The sequence below is a fragment of the Dendrobates tinctorius genome, unplaced genomic scaffold (assembly GCF_039654945.1).
Source record: "Dendrobates tinctorius isolate UK_male_01 unplaced genomic scaffold, ASM3965494v1 ptg000127l, whole genome shotgun sequence".
Taxonomy (NCBI): domain Eukaryota; kingdom Metazoa; phylum Chordata; class Amphibia; order Anura; family Dendrobatidae; genus Dendrobates; species Dendrobates tinctorius.
In genome coordinates, this window is record NW_027361795.1 from 21,234,114 (window position 1) to 21,252,674 (window position 18,561).

Consider the following 18,561-nt stretch of genomic DNA (forward strand, 5'->3'; position numbering starts at 1 on the left):
TAGCTTTAACTTAGAAATTATTGTCCATTATTAATATCCATAACCTAGCTGGAAGAGAAATAGAATGATACTGTGAGCCTCTAAAGATATAGTTTAGCATAATGAATGCATGATTTAGTAAAGCTGTGTATACTTACTTTTATCTCTGTACATAGCTAGGTTGCATACACAAAATCCTAAAGCACAATATTCATCTTCAGCACATGCAGGATTGCATGTTACTGTATCTGATAGGATCAAAGATGGTGATAATATTAGTGGACTATAGTTAGCAGAAAAATAAATGTGATTAATATCAGCTCCATCTGGTCATACCGTACCTGTGCAGCAGAAAGCAGAGGTGTTGTAGTAATAACCAGGGGGGCAGCAGTCATTGGTTTCTGAAACACAGTCACTTGCTGTTGTGGGGACACAAGGGTCTATTCCATCCATGCAGAAATATGAACCAAATTCACATGATCCACCACAGGTGTCACAAGCTACAATGGGACCATCTGTAGAAAGAAGAAATCTCGTTACAAATCAGCTTGTATCGTTGCTGTTTAGTAACTCTTACTAGGAAGAAACAGAGACATCAAACAAACACATGGCGCGGCAGAAAGAAGCTTTTGCACAAGCATATAAAAAAAATCATCCAATTTTCATCCAGAAAAAATGGACAATTTTTCATTCAAATACCGTTTCCTATATTAAAGAATTGCAATGTGTGCATGGGAGTGGTGAAAGGTAAAAAATATATATTTTTTTTAAATGTCTTGGAGAAAAAAGCGCCAGAACAAGAGATATTAATAAAAAAAGGGACCAGGATGGGGGACATAATTACAGGAAGGGGCCACGATGGGGGACATTATTACAAGATGAAGGGCAAGATGGGGAACATTAATACAGGATGGGGACATTATTACAGGACAGAGTACATTATTACAGCATGGGGGTATTATTATAGAATGGAACCAGGATGGAGAACATTATTAAAGGAAGAGGCCAGGATGGAGGACACTATTAGAGGATTTGGGACAGTGGGGGTCATTATTATTTAGTAAGGGGGCCTCTTTGTGGAGATAAATACTGTTCTTTCACAGAAGAAGGACAGTTACTTTCCACCTTGCACATTTTTTTATCTCGGAAATTCTTACAAGCAGAGTCCAACTATGATTGATATAGGCGATCAGGAACTTTTGGCTGTTAAAACAGATTTGGACAAATGGAAGCATTGGTTGGAGGGGGCTAGCCATAGAGTTTTTGAACAGGCCATCCTACCTACGCTAATAGCCTCAAACAGATGTCTATGTTTCATGTAAATCTGTTATAGGTGTTTATTCAAGGATATAAAATATACCTATTATAGTCTATGTCAGTGTTCCCCAACCTTTCTGATGTTGAGAGCCACATTCAGCTCTGATAGAGGGCTGCGAGCTACATTCCACTCCTGCCCTCCTCACTGTAGTGGCAACCGAAGCCTCCATTATGGGTATAATGATAACTAAGGCTTTTCCACAGAAATCACCCCAAAGCAGAATACCAAGATCCAAGGGTTCCCACAATACTCCACTCAGTATTCTCCCATCAAACACTCCCAACACACTGTCACATCCATCTTCAAGAACCTCCTTTGACAGGTAGCATCATCCTGTCTCCAGCATACCATACTTAAATCATCTCTAAACCCCTAAGACCAGTATTTGTGCATCCAGTTCTGCTTTTCTGTGTGGACTACTCACAAAATTCACCATTTTGAGATTTTCTCTTCATACCTTTGATAGACCTGGAGCCAATGTACCAAGCTGGTAGACAGCCGTAAGCCACAATTCATGGGACCGCGAGCCACATGTGGCTCCCAAGCTACAGGTTGGGGACCCCTGGTCTATGTGATTGTTTAAATGTCCTGGGTGTTTTACAGACCGAGTGTTCACAATACAAAAAGAAAAAAAGATATACATCCATTTTTCACTGATCAAATTTGCCATTGCAACTCAATCGGTCAGTCAAAATATGGTGAGTACATAGTTTTCAACCACATTTCATCTGTGTACTGCCCATTTTTTACTGTTTAATGATTAGGAGAAACTTGAAATTTTTTTTTTCAGAAGACGAAAGCTGAAGGAACATTGATGGTAAAAATAAATACGCAAACCAAGCACTGATGAAAACGTGTTTACTATCTACGAGAAAAAACGGACATCTGAACGAGGTCTAGGTAATTAGGTAATGTTGGGGGTCAGTCACATGCACATTATTGGTCAAAACTTGTTTCAGAATTATTTGATAAAGATTTTAATGAGTAATGATAATAGTTATATTTTTGAATAACTAATGTTCTTGTAATAAACCACACATTTTGCTCCATGTTCTGACCATTTTTTTCTCTTTGAAGAAAAAGGTGTAATGAAGAACTGTAAGTGAAGCAAGTAAAGGGTGGGGGAACAGGAACTGGTGACTAATCTTGTTGGAGTGCACCATACCAAAGTTTGGCATAGAACCCAGAACATTCTAGTTTTATTTAGCACATACAGTAGGTACAAGTATATGTCACATTGGAGAGTAAGTGTAAGCACTCCAATGCCTAGTAAGCAGCTCCCCAAATGTTAGCTGATTGTCAGGGTGTGGTAGGAGACCGTCCTAATCTGACAATGACTCCTGCAGCCATGATGTAGAGTTGTATCATACAGAGGAGACGGTGCTTTTTTGTCATATAGCACATATACTGATCAATAAAAATAGAATATGTACCAAAAACAGAGATAGGACACATATTTATGTGGGTTTGGTCTTTATTTAAATGTCTTACTCACCATAACACTTTGGGTCTGCACCTGTAGAGAGAAACAGAAAGAGTGTTAAAAAATGTAGAACATTTTATTTTTATAGTTTAGGATAACAAACAAGTTGTGTACTATTAGAATATTAGTAGCAGAGCATTCAGTCATCCCTATGGCCCTCCCGAATATTATGATGGCCAGAATACTGCCCTCTATGAGAGCTGTATGTTTTGGATAACGAGTGGTATTAATACTGGTAGGATAAGACTGGGTTCATATATTTCTACAGTGCTCTACACTGAACAATTTGTTGGTTATATGTTTCTTGTTGAAAATAGGATTCCAATGTATCCAATATTGTCGGCAGCACATTGTCCTTTGTAAACAGGCCAAGTGCTATCGAACACAATGATCAGAATGATCTGTTTCTGATAGATCGATCTATGCTATTAAATGATCAATGATTGGCAAACATGTATCCCAACCTAGCTAGGAGACTCTGATGTCTAAATATTTACTGCACACCCTGTCTACTGCTTGGGGTGGCTAAGTAACCCAATAACCATTCTATGCAGTAAATAATCATCACATACTCTTAGGCTCCTCCAGACAGTAACCCTGGCATGTTCTGCACCGCAGTTAATAATCTCATAAAACATAATCATTTTATTATTAGATTATTCAATGCAATTGATGCCAGTGTTACTGTCACATACTGTAGGTGGTGTGGGGGATTATTATACTAATGGTCTGGGGCTTATAATGAATCCCTCGCCACATTGCTCATAAAGTAAACAAGACAAATCCTGCATTTAAGAATCTTAAAATAATAGCCCCTAGCCACCAGATGAAATGACATAATAAAGATTCATACGGACACAGATAACAGGCAACTAATGGGGTGGCATACGTGTTGCTTCATTCTTGCAGCTGGCATCGGCAATTATTGGCACAAGACTCTTCTTACAAGGGTGTGTGTCTGAGGGCAGGCAGCGGCACAATACAATAAAAAATAAGGTGCACGTGTATAACAGGGGATCCAGAATACTTGATCAATCAGGTGCTCCTGCAAGCATGGCAGATATCCTGCTGCACATGTGCATCTTGTGCACTGCCGACCAGAGCAAATTACGGTCCTGCCTGCACAGAACAGCTTTACTCCCCCAGAGAAACAATATTTCCAAAAATAAAATATTTTAAAATAGTGATGCCCTGCCCTTTGTGAACCTCTCGCAGTAATAAAGTCTCTCATTCTGGCCCCCCATACAGTAATAGTGTCCATTTTTCTGTCGTCTATAGAGTAAAAATGACCCCCATTATGGCTCCCATACAGTGTGTCCTTCTCTGTGGCTCCCATGTATCATAAGATCCCCTTTTGTGGCCCTAATACAATATACTGTCCCCATTATAGCCCCCGTACTGTTTAATGCCCTCCAATAGAGAAATAATGTTCACTATATACAGTAATAACACCCCCCTTCTGTCTGTCATATAATAATAACATCCCCCATTCCATCCCCCAGTCCCACATTAGCTCCCACTCTGTATAATGGCCCCCACATTAGCTCCCACTCTGAATAATGGCCCTCGCATTAGCTTCCATGCTGTATAATGCCCCTGCATTAGCTCTCACACTATATAATGGCCCCCACATGAGCTCCCACACTGTATAATGGCCCAAGCATTGGCTTTCACACTGTATAATGGCCCTCACATTAGCTCACATGCTATATAATGACTGGCAAATTTGCTTCCACGATGTCTAATGGCCCCTGCATTAACTCCCATGCTACATAATTGCCCAATATTAGCTCCTACTCTGTATAATGGCCCTCGCATTAGCTCCCATGCTGTATAATGGCCCCCAACATTAGCTCTAAAGCTGTCTAATGGCTCCAGAATTAGCTCTCACACTGTATAATGGCCCCAACATTAGCTACCATGCTGTAAAATGGTCCCCGCATTATCTCCCATGCTGTATAAAGGTGCTCATATTAGCTCCGACCTATATAATGGCTCCAATGTTAGCTCCCATTCTGTAAAATGGCCCAGCATTAGCTCTCATGCTGTATAATGACCCCATATTAGTTGCCACACTGTATAATGGCACATCATTAGTTCCCACATTGTATAATGGCCCCAATATTAGCTCCCATTCTTTATAATGGCCCAATATTAGCTCCAATGTTATATAAAGGGCCCATATTAGCCCGTACGCTGTGTAATGGCCCCAGAATTAGCTCTCACATTATATAATGGCCCGACATGAGCTCCCACACTGTATAATGGCCCAAGCATTGGCTTTCACACTGTATAATGGCCGCCATATTAGCTCTCATGCTGTGTAATGGCCCAAAAGTCGCTCTCACGTTGTATAATGACCCAACATTAGTTCCTACACATATGAAGGCCTGTATTTTAGCTTCCACACTGTATAATGGCCTCTACCTTTGCTCCCATGGTGAATAAAGAACCTCCTGTCATGATCCAGGTTGGATTATGACAGATAAATGCACAAGTAACCTTTTTTTTTCCTTAAGCTGTGTGCTTAAGGTTAGTTTTTGCCCCCGGTGGCCATTAGGGTCATTGCACTGTGTGGTTTCAGCTCTAGTTTTGCCCCCGGTGGCTGTTAGGGTCATTGCACTCTGGTTACTTTAATTTAATGCACGTGATTATGAAGCAGGTGTGATTGCTGGCTCTTACCTATAAAAGAGTGTCAGGTGGTTGCAATCACTGTTGGTGATATTGCTCATTTCCAACCAAGACTGGTGAAGGAAGGAACTACAGAGAGCTGCTCAGGGGAGCTCTGGTGTAAAGTCTGGTGAAGGAAGGAATTACAGAGAGGTGTTCCTTGCAGCTCTGACAAAGCTTGGAGAAGTAGCAGCTATTCTGGAGGAAAGCTGCATTCTGGTGGTGGACTCTGTTGATGGGAGCAAAAGCAACAGAGCAAAGCTAAGTGGTGTTATCCCTGTTTGTATTTTTCCCTTGTGTGTATTAGTACAGCGGTGGGGCCAGTGCCTGCACCACCCAGCTACCTAGCAAGAGATAGGTGTAGGGTGTGCTAGGGTGACAGGTTCTGGCTCGGCGACAGGTGAGGAGCCTGTATAGGGTACGTTAGGAGTGTTAGGGACACTGACTCAGGGGAGTGCAGAAGGTCTCCACGTCCCCGTTCCCTATCGCAGGGCCCACCGTTGTAACTGTTTCCCCTTCCCCGTGTCTTGTTGTTTTAGTTACCGGCCTGTGAGTCGTGTCACACAGGAGAGTTACACGTGCCATGTCTTGTTGTTTTAGTTACCAACCTGAGGGTCATGTCACACAGGACGGGTCCACGTGACATTATCACCAACCATACATTTTTGTTCTGCTGAGCCATGGACCCAATGCAGACCTTTGCCCAAATGCTGCAAATCTTTATGGATGAGATTAGGGGGCTGCGCGGTGAGTTGGTGCAGCAACTGCAGCTGTTGGTGGGCTTTGGGGGCTTGGTTCAGAGACAGGCTCAGCCAGAACCCAAGATATCCTTCCCTGACAGGTTTTCTGGAGGGAGAGATCAATTCTTGGTATTTCAGCAAGCCTGTAAACTATACTTCAGGCTGCACCCTCGTTCTTCAGGGAGTGAAGAGCAATGGGTGGGAAGCATTATGTCCCTTCTTAAGGGGGATCCCCATTCCTGGGCCTTCTCCCTGCTGGACGATTCACCATCATTAGAGTCCATGGATGAGTTTTTTGCGGCTTTGGCGCTGGTGTATGGGGATCCTGATGGCATCTCCCTGGCGGAATCTCGACTTCGTAGGTGTAAACAGGGAGCCCGGGTTGCTGAGGAGTACTGCTCAGAGTTTAGGAGGTGGGCCACTGACACTCAGTGGAATGACCCTGCACTTAGGAGTCAATTTGTGCAGGGTCTGTCTCCAAAGTTGCAGGAAACTCTGGTGCAGTACGCCACCCTCAGGTCACTGGAGGCCGCCATGTCCCTTGCCATCCGGGTGGATAGACACCTTAGGGAGAGACATACACAAAATGTGCCCCCTGTAGTCCTTGCTAGGGAGGAGGACCCACCAGTACGGATGGAGGAACCCAAGCAGCCCGGTGTTGTTGGTACAAAAAAGGGGTTGTCTGTGGTTCGCCATGGTGGGGGGTATGCTTTTCCTGTGGGAAGCCGGGCCATTTCATGAGAGCCTGCCCAGTGCATGCCAAGTCTCCAGATGAACCTATGCAAGTAGGAGGAGCTAGTTTGTGTTCAGGCCTGCCTACGGTTCAGGGAGTGGTGGAGGCATGTTTTTACTGTGGGCAGACTGGTCAAGTCCTTAAGGCTTGCCCAATGTGCACCAAATTATCTGTGCCATCTCAGAAGCCACATTCCCCTGGTCGCTCGGAGGGAGGTGACCAGGGAGTGTATATTTCCTCCATTTTGCCCTCCCAAGGTACTATGTCAGCAGAGGTGTTGGCTGGCGGAGTACCGGAGGTGATTGATTGGCGGGCGAGGGAAGTAGTCAGCAGGGGGCAGTCGTGTGAGGGCTGCTGCCTAGGGACTACTGTCTCTGCCGTCTCTCTTCAACTGACCCCATTCTCTCCAGTGAGAGCAGCAGATGTGCTGCAGGAGAGTAGGGGCAAGTCTCAACCCTCGCCATTAGCCAACCCTGGGAGGTGCAGACCTCATGGTGGAAGGGGTTGGAGGGTGGTGTACCAGTGGTGAATTGCGGGGGTGTGAGTGTGGTGACACAGGGGGACGCCTCTGTTGTCAATCCAAGAAAGAGTTCACCGATTTGTGACAAAAGAATGTGTGGCAATGAACGTTCGGTCCGGACCTGTGAGTGAACGAGCTTGTATGGGTGGCCACCAAAAAATATCCAGTGGAAGAGTGTTGCAGAGTCTTACCAGCTCGAGTTACCCCCAAACATGCACATACACAACTCGTTTCCCAGGTCGGCGCTTCGGAGATGTGTGGTGCCTCCAGAACATACGTTGCCAATACCAGCGGTTTGTCATCAACCTGACGTGCAGGTAGTTGCAGGGGTGAACTCTGGATCTGGGTGTCCCCGCTGTAGATGGTTCCCTCATGAGGAGCGGTCTTGAGGGTCCGGAGGCCCCTCATTAAGGGAGGGTACTGTCATGATCCAGGTTGGATTATGACAGATAAATGCACAAGTAACCTTTTTTTTCCTTAAGCTGTGTGCTTAAGGTTAGTTTTTGCCCCCGGTGGCCATTAGGGTCATTTCACTGTGTGGCTTCAGTTTTAGTTTTGCCCCCGGTGGCCGTTAGGGTCATTGCACTCTGGTTACTTTAGTTTAGTGCACGTGATTATGAAGCAGGTGTGATTGCTGGCTCTTACCTATAAAAGAGTGTCAGGTGGTTGCAATCACTGTTGGTGATATTGCTCATTTCCAACCAAGACTGGTGAAGGAAGGAACTACAGAGAGCAGCTCAGGGGAGCTCTGGTGTAAAGTCTGGTGAAGGAAGGAATTACAGAGAGGTGTTCCCTGCAGCTCTGACAAAGCTTGGGGAAGTAACAGCTATTCTGGAGGAAAGCTGCATTCTGGTGGTGGACTCTGTTGCTGGGAGCAATAGCAACAGAGCAAAGCTAAGTGGTGTTATCCCTGTTTGTAATTTTCCCTTGTGTGTATTAGTACAGCGGTGGGGCCAGTGCCTGCACCACCCAGCTCCCTAGCAAGAAATAGGTGTAGGGTGTGCTAGGGTGACAAGTTCCGGCTCGGCGACAGGTGAGGAGCCTGTATAGGGTACGTTAGGAGTGTTAGGGACACTGACTCAGGGGAGTGCAGCAGGTCTCCACGTCCCCGTTCCCTATCGCAGGGCCCACCATTGTAACTGTTTCCCCTTCCCCCGTGTCTTGTTGTTTTAGTTACCGGCCTGCCGGTCGTATCACACAGGACAGTTACACGTGCAATGTCTTGTTGTTTTAGCTGCTGACCTGCGGGTCGTGTCACACAGGACGGGTCCACGTGACACCTCCACAGTAGACTCTACAATGTATAAAAGGACCCCCAACAGTAGCCGCCACACTGTATGATGGTTCCTCATACTTTATGTTTCCCCCACAGTCCCACCACACATTTTAAGTTAAATAAAAAATGGGGGTCAGACCAACAAGCTGTCATCACATGCACAGGACATCAGAGTCCCGGGGTGACACTATGACATCACTTCGCCAGGACTCTGAAGTCCTTTAGTTACGCCGGCGCATTATCTGCCATTATGTAGACCATAGGCTTAAAGGGGCCTACAGAATAGAGTAGTAGTGCAGGAAGATCGTGTCTCCTTGCTCTACCGAGGAGCTTAATAATATCAGTGAGCATTGGCAGTAGCTCTGGGTGAGCATCTCTGAGTGAGGGGCCTGTGGTGACCGCACGCTCTGCCTCCCCCGGTAGCTATGCTACTGAGCACGTTGCCTATGCACTAAACCTGTGTTTGGTGGTATTGGTAAATTCCTAATGATCTCCTACATGTGCTCTATATTGTTCCCTATAGGGACATACCTGTCATGATCCAGCCTGGATCTGACAGGTTAAATGTACAAAGTGAACTTTTTTTCCTTTGGCTAGGTGCCAAAGTGGTGTGATTGCCCCTGGTGGCCATTAGAATTATTACATGTGGTGTTGTTCATTCTAAGTTGCCCCGGTGGTGGTGAGTGGTATCACACTTTTGGTTTAATGTGCACGTAATCAGGTGTGAGGCTCTATAAAAGAGTGTCAGGTGTGTTTGGTCACCGGGGGTGATATTGATAGTTCGTCATTTGGGAAGCAAGCCTGGTTGATGAAGGAGCTGAATGAGAGTCCTGGGCAGCCCAGCCAGAGGGGTTGAGTCAGCTATGGAGTCTGCAAGGAGTGCTGGCATGGATTGGTGGAGTTCAACAATGGTGTCTGGAAGAAGGGCTTGCATAGCATGGTGGAGTCGCATTTTATGGTGTCGGCAGGAAGTGCTTGCATGGCTTGGTGGAGTGGCGACTATGGTTAGAGTTGCACTCAGCATGCTGGACTTGGTTGCAGAAAACTGGACTCAAGTATGCTGGACTTCTTGACAGAAAAGTTGAACTCGAGCATGCTGGACTTTTTGGCAGAAGCTGGACTCATCCTTGGGACTTTGTTTACTGGGCAGCTGCAACTGGTGGTGGACTCTGCTCCAAGGCTGCACTATGGTGATGGATCCGGTTATGTGATGGATCCGGGTGGAGGAGAAGATGCACACAGGTGGTGGGCTCTGTTGCTAGGAGCGTACGCAACAGAGCAAAGCTAAGTGGTGTTTCCCCTGTATTGTCTTACTTGGTCTGGGGCTCCACGCTAAATCTCGCCTTGTAGAGTAAAGATGATTCTGAGAAAGGTTAGGAATTAGCCCAGAACTACATGGTAGGAACTGGTTAATGACCTGAAAGGAGTTAGGACTACAGTCTCAAACATTACTGTTGGTAACACACTAGACCATCATGTATTAAAATCTTGCAAGGCACGCAAGGTTCCCCTGCTCACGCCAGCACATGTCTAGGCCCATTTGAAGTTTGCCAATGACCATCTGGATGATCAGAGGAGGCATGGGAGAAGCTCATATGGTCAGATGAGACCAAAATAGAACTTTTTTGGTATGAACTCCATTCGTTATGTTTGGAAGATGAAGAAGAATGAGTACAACCCTAAGAACACCAAGCCAAAAAGGCAGACATTGTGAAAAATAAGGTCACACAGAGCACAAAGTGACTGTCTGCTTCATGAAACTCATTGGCTAAATGAACGGCTATGCGTGAATCCAATTTTTTAGTGTTATAGACAAAAGGCCAGGCCTATTGGAGGCACTGCCCACTGTCATGTGGCTAAAACGTGAAGCGAACCTAGCCTAAGACTGTATGGACTGTAGGGTCGCTCAACCGTCTTAATGAAGTGACTGCTGGAAGAAGATGAGCCTAATTCATTTAGAAGTGCACATCACTTAATTAGTTAGGCACATCTTACAACTGGCATGCTCATCCACCAGAAATGTTACTCCAGTTATAAATCATGCCACAAAATTGAAACAAATATTGATGAAGTTCCTGGGCAGGATTTGCTGCACCCTGTCTCAGATCTACCCATTTTGACATAGCTATGAAGGACTGATGTGAAAACGGCACAAGATCCCAAATTTTTGTCGAACTCTGATTTGAGTAAAAGCTTAGCAACATTTCAAGGTGATTTACACCAGAACATTTGAGTAAACACTTGGATGAATCGGGCCCTTGGCATTGTTTACCAAACACAACACGTTATAAATGTGGGGTTTTTTTGCGATTTCCTACAGGTTTTTGTACAGAAAAAAATGCTTTATTATCCCAATTGAAAAACACCATGAAAAATAACAAAGCACACTTGTATAAAGCACATAAAAATGATGTCGCTTTTACAGTTAATGTTCCTACAATAAGCATTTGGTGCATTTTTTGGTGTACATTTCTCTGCACAAGAAATGCAGTAAATAGATAAAAATGGCATACCAAAAAGAGCTGAAAACTTCAGCTGAAAAAATGTGATACAAATGTGTGGCGCCCCTAAGGGTTCAGTTGCCACTGAGGTACTGCACCTCCTCCTGAGGTGTGGTATCCCACTCTCCAGATAAGATGGTAACACCTGACCAGCCTCCAACACCTGCATACCACACAAACATAGTAGTGTAGCAAAGCACCTTTGAAGATCCCCTGAGAGGGATGGAGTGAAGGAGGTGCTGCAGCAGACTTCAGTGACCTGAAGCTGCTGGCACGGGAAAGAGAAATAGAAAGCCTGATTCTCCAGAAGGAAGAAAGATTAGTGCAGAAAGTAAGGAGAAGAAGAGAACTAAGGACTAGGGTCGGAGTGGAGTCCTTCCTCAAGTTCTAAGCGCATGGCCGGGGTTCGGTCCCCGAGGTTGTACGGATACTGATGGTCCTGCAGCAGACACCGGAGGAATAGAAGTTGTCACCACTTTATTCCCACCTAAGACTTGTGGGCACAACAGCAACGTGAGTGAGACGGGACTTGATAGCAAGGAGTCCCTGAAGCAGGCTACAGCTGTCTGCCGTACAAGTAGAGTTCAAAGGAACATCTGAAAGGAGGAACTTGGGTTTAACACACAACTACAAGTACTTCAGTACAAGCGCTAGTGTGGAGACGTTCAGAACAGGCACACGAAAGGGAGAGCTGGAAAGGTTAATTTCCTCTGCCTGGGAGTTGGCTGAGCCCCTGATCTGGAGACCGCAGCATTGCAGCGGGCACCTGTCTGTGCCAAGAACGTGAGTAAAAGAACTGGAACTGCACTCAGCTGTCTCATTGCCTTTTCCTGCGCCAACCCACTCAGCACTGCTACATCTCTGTGCCTAACACTGCACCATCTGCTTCTCTTCACTATCTCCTCATTTGCCAACCTCATCTACTCTGCCCTGGGACTACAGCCCTACCTGTGGAGGGCTACAACATCATTGCTGCACCACACCATCTGTCCCAGAGAAGCAACCCTGCAGCGCTGGTCAAACTGACCAGAAACCACAGGTGGCGTCACGAATCATCTCAACAACTTTATCCCCATCACACTACCCCTTTTACATGGATGCCCAGGGCCACGGACCGGGTCACCGCTACTGTGACACTTCCCTCTCCGATACCGGCCCGGTATCGTGTTCCCCACTGCCCTGGCGGGCGAACCAAATGCGTGTAAAAAAACTCATTAAAAGACAAAATAAAAGTCGATTGGACTAGGAAACAAAACAGTGGCTAACTTTAATTTGGTGTGTTTTTGGGTCCCAAAAGAAAGAAAAACTACATGAAGGAAGCCTTATACTGCCTTATTTTTGAATATGTAAGGCTCCGATAACACTTCTATTGTTAAGGTCTTTCAGGCTTACCAAGGTTTATGTTGACACTCTGCACTGTTATTCCTATTATCAAAAGTTGTTTAACCCAAGTATATATTTGCATGTAACAGGTTTGTTGGCATAATTTCTGGAAATTGTTATATCTTTTTTTTTAAATTCAGGTAAAAATGTGTGAATGACTGAGCCATAAGCCTTAAGATTTTATATAACCGGACACATAGAATCAGATCATTACACAGATCATTGATGTTGGAACGCATAAATAAGTAGCTTTATTGGTGTCACCACTTACCTGAAAGACTATCCGAAAGGCCAGCTCCAATATTTGTGCTGGACAATTCTTCAGCACATTGCTTAAATGAGAAGAGGGATATGGTTAGATTTTACCATCCATATGTAGTTCCATTTACTTTTTCAGATTCACTTATTTGAGATGTGTGCAGGGTATGGAGTTATTAAAAAATATGACATACAATGGGAGTGTGTGGAGCTGGTCTCTCCAAGTGGCAAATTCTATGCAGGAGCGCAATTTGTGGCTGGTATGATTCAGGATGGCAGAACTAGCTCTTCGGGAATCTTCACTGAGTGGCTCGCATGCACCGTTTCTACATAAAGCGCGCAAGAGCAGTGAGTGCCAGTACCTAACAAGCACTAGCTTAATCTATATATATAAAATTGAATGTATGTGTGTGCATGTAGGTGTGTATCACCAACCAATCACAAAGCATCTTTCATTTCACCAGAGCTGTTTAAAAGAAGCTGGGCTGTGATTAGTTGCTATGAGCCACCGTTTTCTCACTCGACAACACCTCAGCAGACACTGACCGAGTGGGAGAAATCTAGCACCCCCTGGAACATAGGCTTCCAGCCATTGTCTGCCCCGCCAGAAAGGAGCAGAGAGCACATGACAGAAATTAATCACCCCCCTCCCGTGCCCATATACCCATCACACATCTTCCATCTCATAGGCACATCTTCCCTCTTAAAGGGATCATTGGTATGGAAGTTGGGACCGTTCCACTCAGCGCTGTGGTTCTGCCCACATGGTGTCTTAAAGCGATCATTGGTATGGAAGTTAGAGCAATTCCACTCAGCATTCTGGTCCTGACCCCAGGCCCCTCTTAAAGGGATCCCTGGTATGGAAGTCAGGGCAATTGCCTTCAATTGCTCTGGTACTGACCCCAGGCTCTCTTAAGGGGATCCCCAGTATAGAAGTTATAGCAATTCCACTCAGCATTCTGGTTCTGACCCCAGGCCCCTCTTAAAGGGATCCCCGGTATAGAAGTTAGAGCAATTCCACTCAGCGCTCTGGTTCTGACCCCAGGCCCCTCTTAAAGGGATCCCCGGTATGGAAGTCAGGGCAATTGCCTTCAATTGCTCTGGTACTGACCCCGGGCTCTCTTAAAGGGATCTCTTGTATGGAAGTTAGGGCAAATCCCTCGGTGCTCTGATTCTGACCCCAGGATTCTATTAAAGGGATCATAGGTATGCAAGTAAGGGCAAATCCACTCAGTGCTCTGGTTCTCTCTTAAAGGGATCCCTGGTATGGAAGTTTGGGCAATTCCACTCAGCACTCTGGTTCTGACCCCAGGCCCCTCTTAAAGGGATCCCGGTATGGAAATGAGGGAAAATCCACTCTGCGCTCTGATTCTGACCCCAGGCTCTCTTAAAGGGATCCCCGATATGGAAGTCAGGGCAATTGCTTTCAAATGCTCTGATACTGATCCCAGGCCTCTATTAAAGGGATTATTGGTATTGAAGTCAGGGCAAATCCATCCAGCGCTTTGGTTTTGACCCCAGGCCTCTCTTAAAGGGATCCCCGGTACAGAAGTGAGGACAAATCCACTCTGCACTTTGGTACTGACCCCAGGCCTCTCTTAAAGGGATCCCCGGTATGGAAGTTAGGACCGTTCCACTCAGCGCTCTGGTTCTCACCCAAGGCTGACGGAAAGATGTGGAATATTAGGGGTAGTAGCCAGTTGCTCTGGCTGACAGGATGATGTTGGATATTAGTGGTAGTAGTCCGGCGGCTGTGACGGGATGATGTGGGATATTAGTGGTAGTAGTCCAGTGGCTCTGGCTGACGGGATGATGTGGGACATTAGGTGTAGTAGTCCGGTGGCTCTGGCTGATGGGACGGTGTGGGATATTAGGGGTAGAAGTCCGGTAGCTCTGGCTGACGGGATGATGTGGGATATTAGGGGTAGTATTCCGGTGGCTCTGGCTGACGGGATGATGTGGGATATTAGGAGTAGTAGTCCGGTAGCTCTGGCTGACAGGATGATGTGTGATATTATAATTAATGTGGCTATGCGGGGTGGGCGGGCTCTACACTCAGCTTTATATACATAGATATAATCATCATAATTTGTTATAACTATCCGTAGTTAGTTACTATACCCGGTCAGCACCGGGCTCTTCAGCTAGTTCAGAATAAAGTTGCCCGCTCGTTGCCCACTGCAATACATATGCAGAACGCAACAGTACAGGTGACTATAATTGGCAGCGGCACTCTGCATAGGCAGCAGCTAACATGACCAAGTGCTCAATATGATTATACTAGTAACTCTAGGCTGCAACAGAAATACTGGATGATAGTGTGTGCAGCTCACAGTAATTAAGCACTAAGGGCATAATTTGTTATTTGGCTTTTTTTAAGTCACTTTTCTTTTTTGTCTTGTATCCATTTTTGCAGGTGGTTCAAGAAGTTTGTGCAAAATGCACTTAACTTTTTTTGAAACTTAGAGGAATTTTTTGCTAAAATTATGAAAAATTTCTGCAAAAATTACAGATGTAAATTAAAAAAAAGCTTCAGGGGGATTGGAGTATTATTGCTGAAAAATTGTGAAACTTTTTAAAAAAGTCACCATTGATAAATCAAAAGAAAATATTTGAAAACCCTAAATCAGTCCACAATGAAGAACATTAAAAAAACCCAAAACAAGCATAGATATAAAATAGACTTAAATTAATAGGTACAAATTTAAATAATAATGCAGGGTTCAGGAACCATGTTGGTAATCTGTGGCAGCTGAAATACAGCACTATGAAACGTCTCCTATCTGCCGGCATCCAAGGTGCTTTTTCTGATTAGTAGGCTCAGCATGATGTCATGCCTGCATCTTTGCACAATGAAGATGTTATACTGGGCCTATTGATCAGAAGGGCACCAAGGATGTCGAAAATTAGGAGCCGCTCTGATCCACCATACCATGAACTACTGACATGACTGCTGGACTAGGGTCCTACAAAACTTTTTGTTCAACTCTAAAATAAAAATATGATGTTCCACTCAACCTTTTATTCTCTATTGAAAAGAAGTTCAGTTTTTCACAAGCATTTTTAAATCATAAAATGTTTAATGTAACTTTTCCATTTATCTTTTCTTACCACGCTGCAATTTCCTGTACAAACGGTTACATCACAGAAAATGAACAAATCATCATATCCTTGAAACTGAAATAAGCGAAATTTGATTCGTGCGTCTGAAGAGTTTCCATTTGATATAATATTTGTCAAAATCTTATCATTGCTTGTTGGACAGCTGTATAATAAAGACAGAAGCATATGCTGAAGTTAGGAGCATTCACAAGAACCTTACATTCAGATATATGCAGATTGTTCAGCATAAAAGATGCTCAGATTTCGAAAACAGAATGAAGAACAAACTAGACAATGGACCTGATTCATCATTTACTGGTTTTGCCTTTCTTTTTAATCTGGTAGAATTCATTGATGCTTTTAATGCAAAATTTTTCAAAATGTCACAGATTAGTCTTCAGCTGCAACAAAAGGAATATCTGCTATAAATTTTACTCCAGACAAGCATTGGAGTTGGAGGTGTCAAAATATTGTACACCCAGAAGTGCAGCCAGCAGTGTCAGAAGACAGGAGACAGGGAGACGAATGCATGCAGATGCGTACAAGCTGGCATCATTCGGACAGTGCTCACTCAGGAAAGTGAGGACTACAATCAGAATTGGGGAAAGGCTCCAAGATGCAAATGAGGAGGCTTAATGATGCAACATACTCCTTGCCACGCCAATGTTACAAACAAAGCCTCTTCATTTGCATATGAATTAAAAGTTATCTTCTTAGGCACTGTACCAGTAACAGTACCAGTCGGTCACCCCATGTAACAAGCATTTTTGGGTGGTGGACTTCCTTTAAAGGGGTTGTCTGGATCTATTTTATTTTTTTACTATGGGTCTAAGAACTAACAGGCCCATTTCTAACTACCTACCTGTTATAAAAGGCACACGCTCAGAGCGGTCAAGGACCATTTCTGCAAGCGAGTCTGCTGCTCACATCAACAGAGCAGCTTTCCAACTTCCAGGCTGCTCTGTTGATGGTGCATGACTGCCAACATCATGCTAATTGATAGCCGGCTCCCTACATTTAGATCAAGAGCACAGCCAAAGAAAAAAAAAAAAGGAACTTAAAAACTTCTAAGAAAATTCCACTTTGTTAATTTTGGGGAATTTTTTTGCTTCCTTCTTTTTCTTTAGCGGTGATTTTGATTTTACTGCAGTGTAGGGACTTGCAAGACAATGAGGACCCTTGACATGGGTTGTGAGCTTGCATATTTTGGCCAAAATATTGACCAATACGTCATTTATATTATATTTTTCTGCACATTCATATTTTTTTTACAGGATGCCGCCAGACACAATAATGGTGACTATGTAAACTGGGGTACCTGGCCCTCTGGAGTGCACTTATACACTGTAGTGTTGGGTAGTCTGATTGATTTAATTGTATGGGAGCCAAATATTGTGCATTACAACTGCTTGACTAGGGCCCTATACAAACTTTATCCATGTGCAATTTCAAAATTAGGTAACCACCCCCTCCATGAATTGGTAGGTTGTGAGTGGTTGTTTCATCAGTATTTTGCACCTGTAGTGCATCCGCCTTTTTTTGGGGGGACTTCTGCATCCTGGTAGTGCATGAGTTTTTGCTCCCCAAAGTAAAGACAGCAAGGCACCAACTGTCAATCAACAGAGCAGAGCGGCCTATTAATGCTCTGTATCAGCAGAGATCTGTGCCAGGAAGATCAGGCAGGTAGTTAACAACACTGTTAGTTCTTAGGCCCACAGTAAAAAAATAAAACAGACAACCTCCTTAAGAGAGGATGGAACATATCATTGAAATCTAAAATGCATGACCTGTTGAAGTCTTGGAAGAAGGAAACCACCAGGTGAAACTTATCTGTACAGTTAAATGCAGAATGGCGTGACCTGAACATCACTCTCCAAAAGTAGTGCTCTATTTTAAAGTACTTACAGAAGGAGCTCAAAACTCAAGAACATTCTTGGCCATCGTCATTTTGAGGGTACTAGATTGGAGAAGGCATTTGGCTCCAAGCTACTGAAACCATTTTGAAATATTATGTTTTATTATTTGGGGATTTTTAAAATATAGGGAAAGAGAAAATTAAATTAAATATACTGTGACATCAACCTCAAGAAAAAAAAACTTGCAAATAAGAAGAAACAACGAAGAGAACAAGGAAAGAGATTCGGAGGAAAGGAAAAGGGGAAAGGAAAAGGTGGACAAAAAGGGGTCCAGGGAATGGTTAATAGGGAAAGAAGGATAAAGGGAAATAAAAAAGAGATCATCCATATTATAATCAGAATTATAACTTCATAGGTTTTCAATCTATATATTTTCTGGCTAAAAGTAATAACATTTATTTAGAGAGGTTATTCTTGCTTAGCAAGAAGTGTTTATTCTAGGAAAACCATCTAGAATAATATTTTTAAGAGAGTTATTTCTTAAAACAAAAGACTATTCAGGGAATTATGAGTGGACTTTTTTCTATAATGTCTGAACTAGTAAGAGCGTCAAGAAACTTCTATTTAGATGAAATAAGTAGTTTTGTTATAGCACGTACATGACTTGAAATATATTTTTATCTTCTGAGGGAGCAAGTTTGAATTGAGAGAAATAAAAAATAGTTAAGGAGGGATTTTTACC

The 18,561-nt window shown here is 44.0% G+C and overlaps 2 protein-coding genes across 2 annotated transcripts in view; both read right to left on the reverse strand.

Moving 5' to 3' along the window:
• The window catches only part of LOC141047477 (uncharacterized), a 236,674-nt gene extending 223,753 nt beyond the window's left edge, over positions 1–12,921 (reverse strand). The window contains exons 1-4 of the mRNA XM_073542586.1: positions 12,875–12,921; positions 2,793–2,813; positions 321–494; positions 138–227 (exon numbers count right to left, since the gene is read on the reverse strand). Coding sequence (XP_073398687.1) covers positions 138–227; positions 321–432 — 202 coding nt within the window. The 5' untranslated portion in view covers positions 433–494; positions 2,793–2,813; positions 12,875–12,921. The remainder of the gene's footprint in view (positions 1–137; positions 228–320; positions 495–2,792; positions 2,814–12,874) is intronic.
• The window catches only part of LOC141047478 (uromodulin-like), a 73,530-nt gene continuing 57,554 nt past the window's right edge, over positions 2,586–18,561 (reverse strand). The window contains exons 7-10 of the mRNA XM_073542588.1: positions 15,973–16,126; positions 12,875–12,935; positions 2,793–2,813; positions 2,586–2,704 (exon numbers count right to left, since the gene is read on the reverse strand). Coding sequence (XP_073398689.1) covers positions 2,586–2,704; positions 2,793–2,813; positions 12,875–12,935; positions 15,973–16,126 — 355 coding nt within the window. The remainder of the gene's footprint in view (positions 2,705–2,792; positions 2,814–12,874; positions 12,936–15,972; positions 16,127–18,561) is intronic.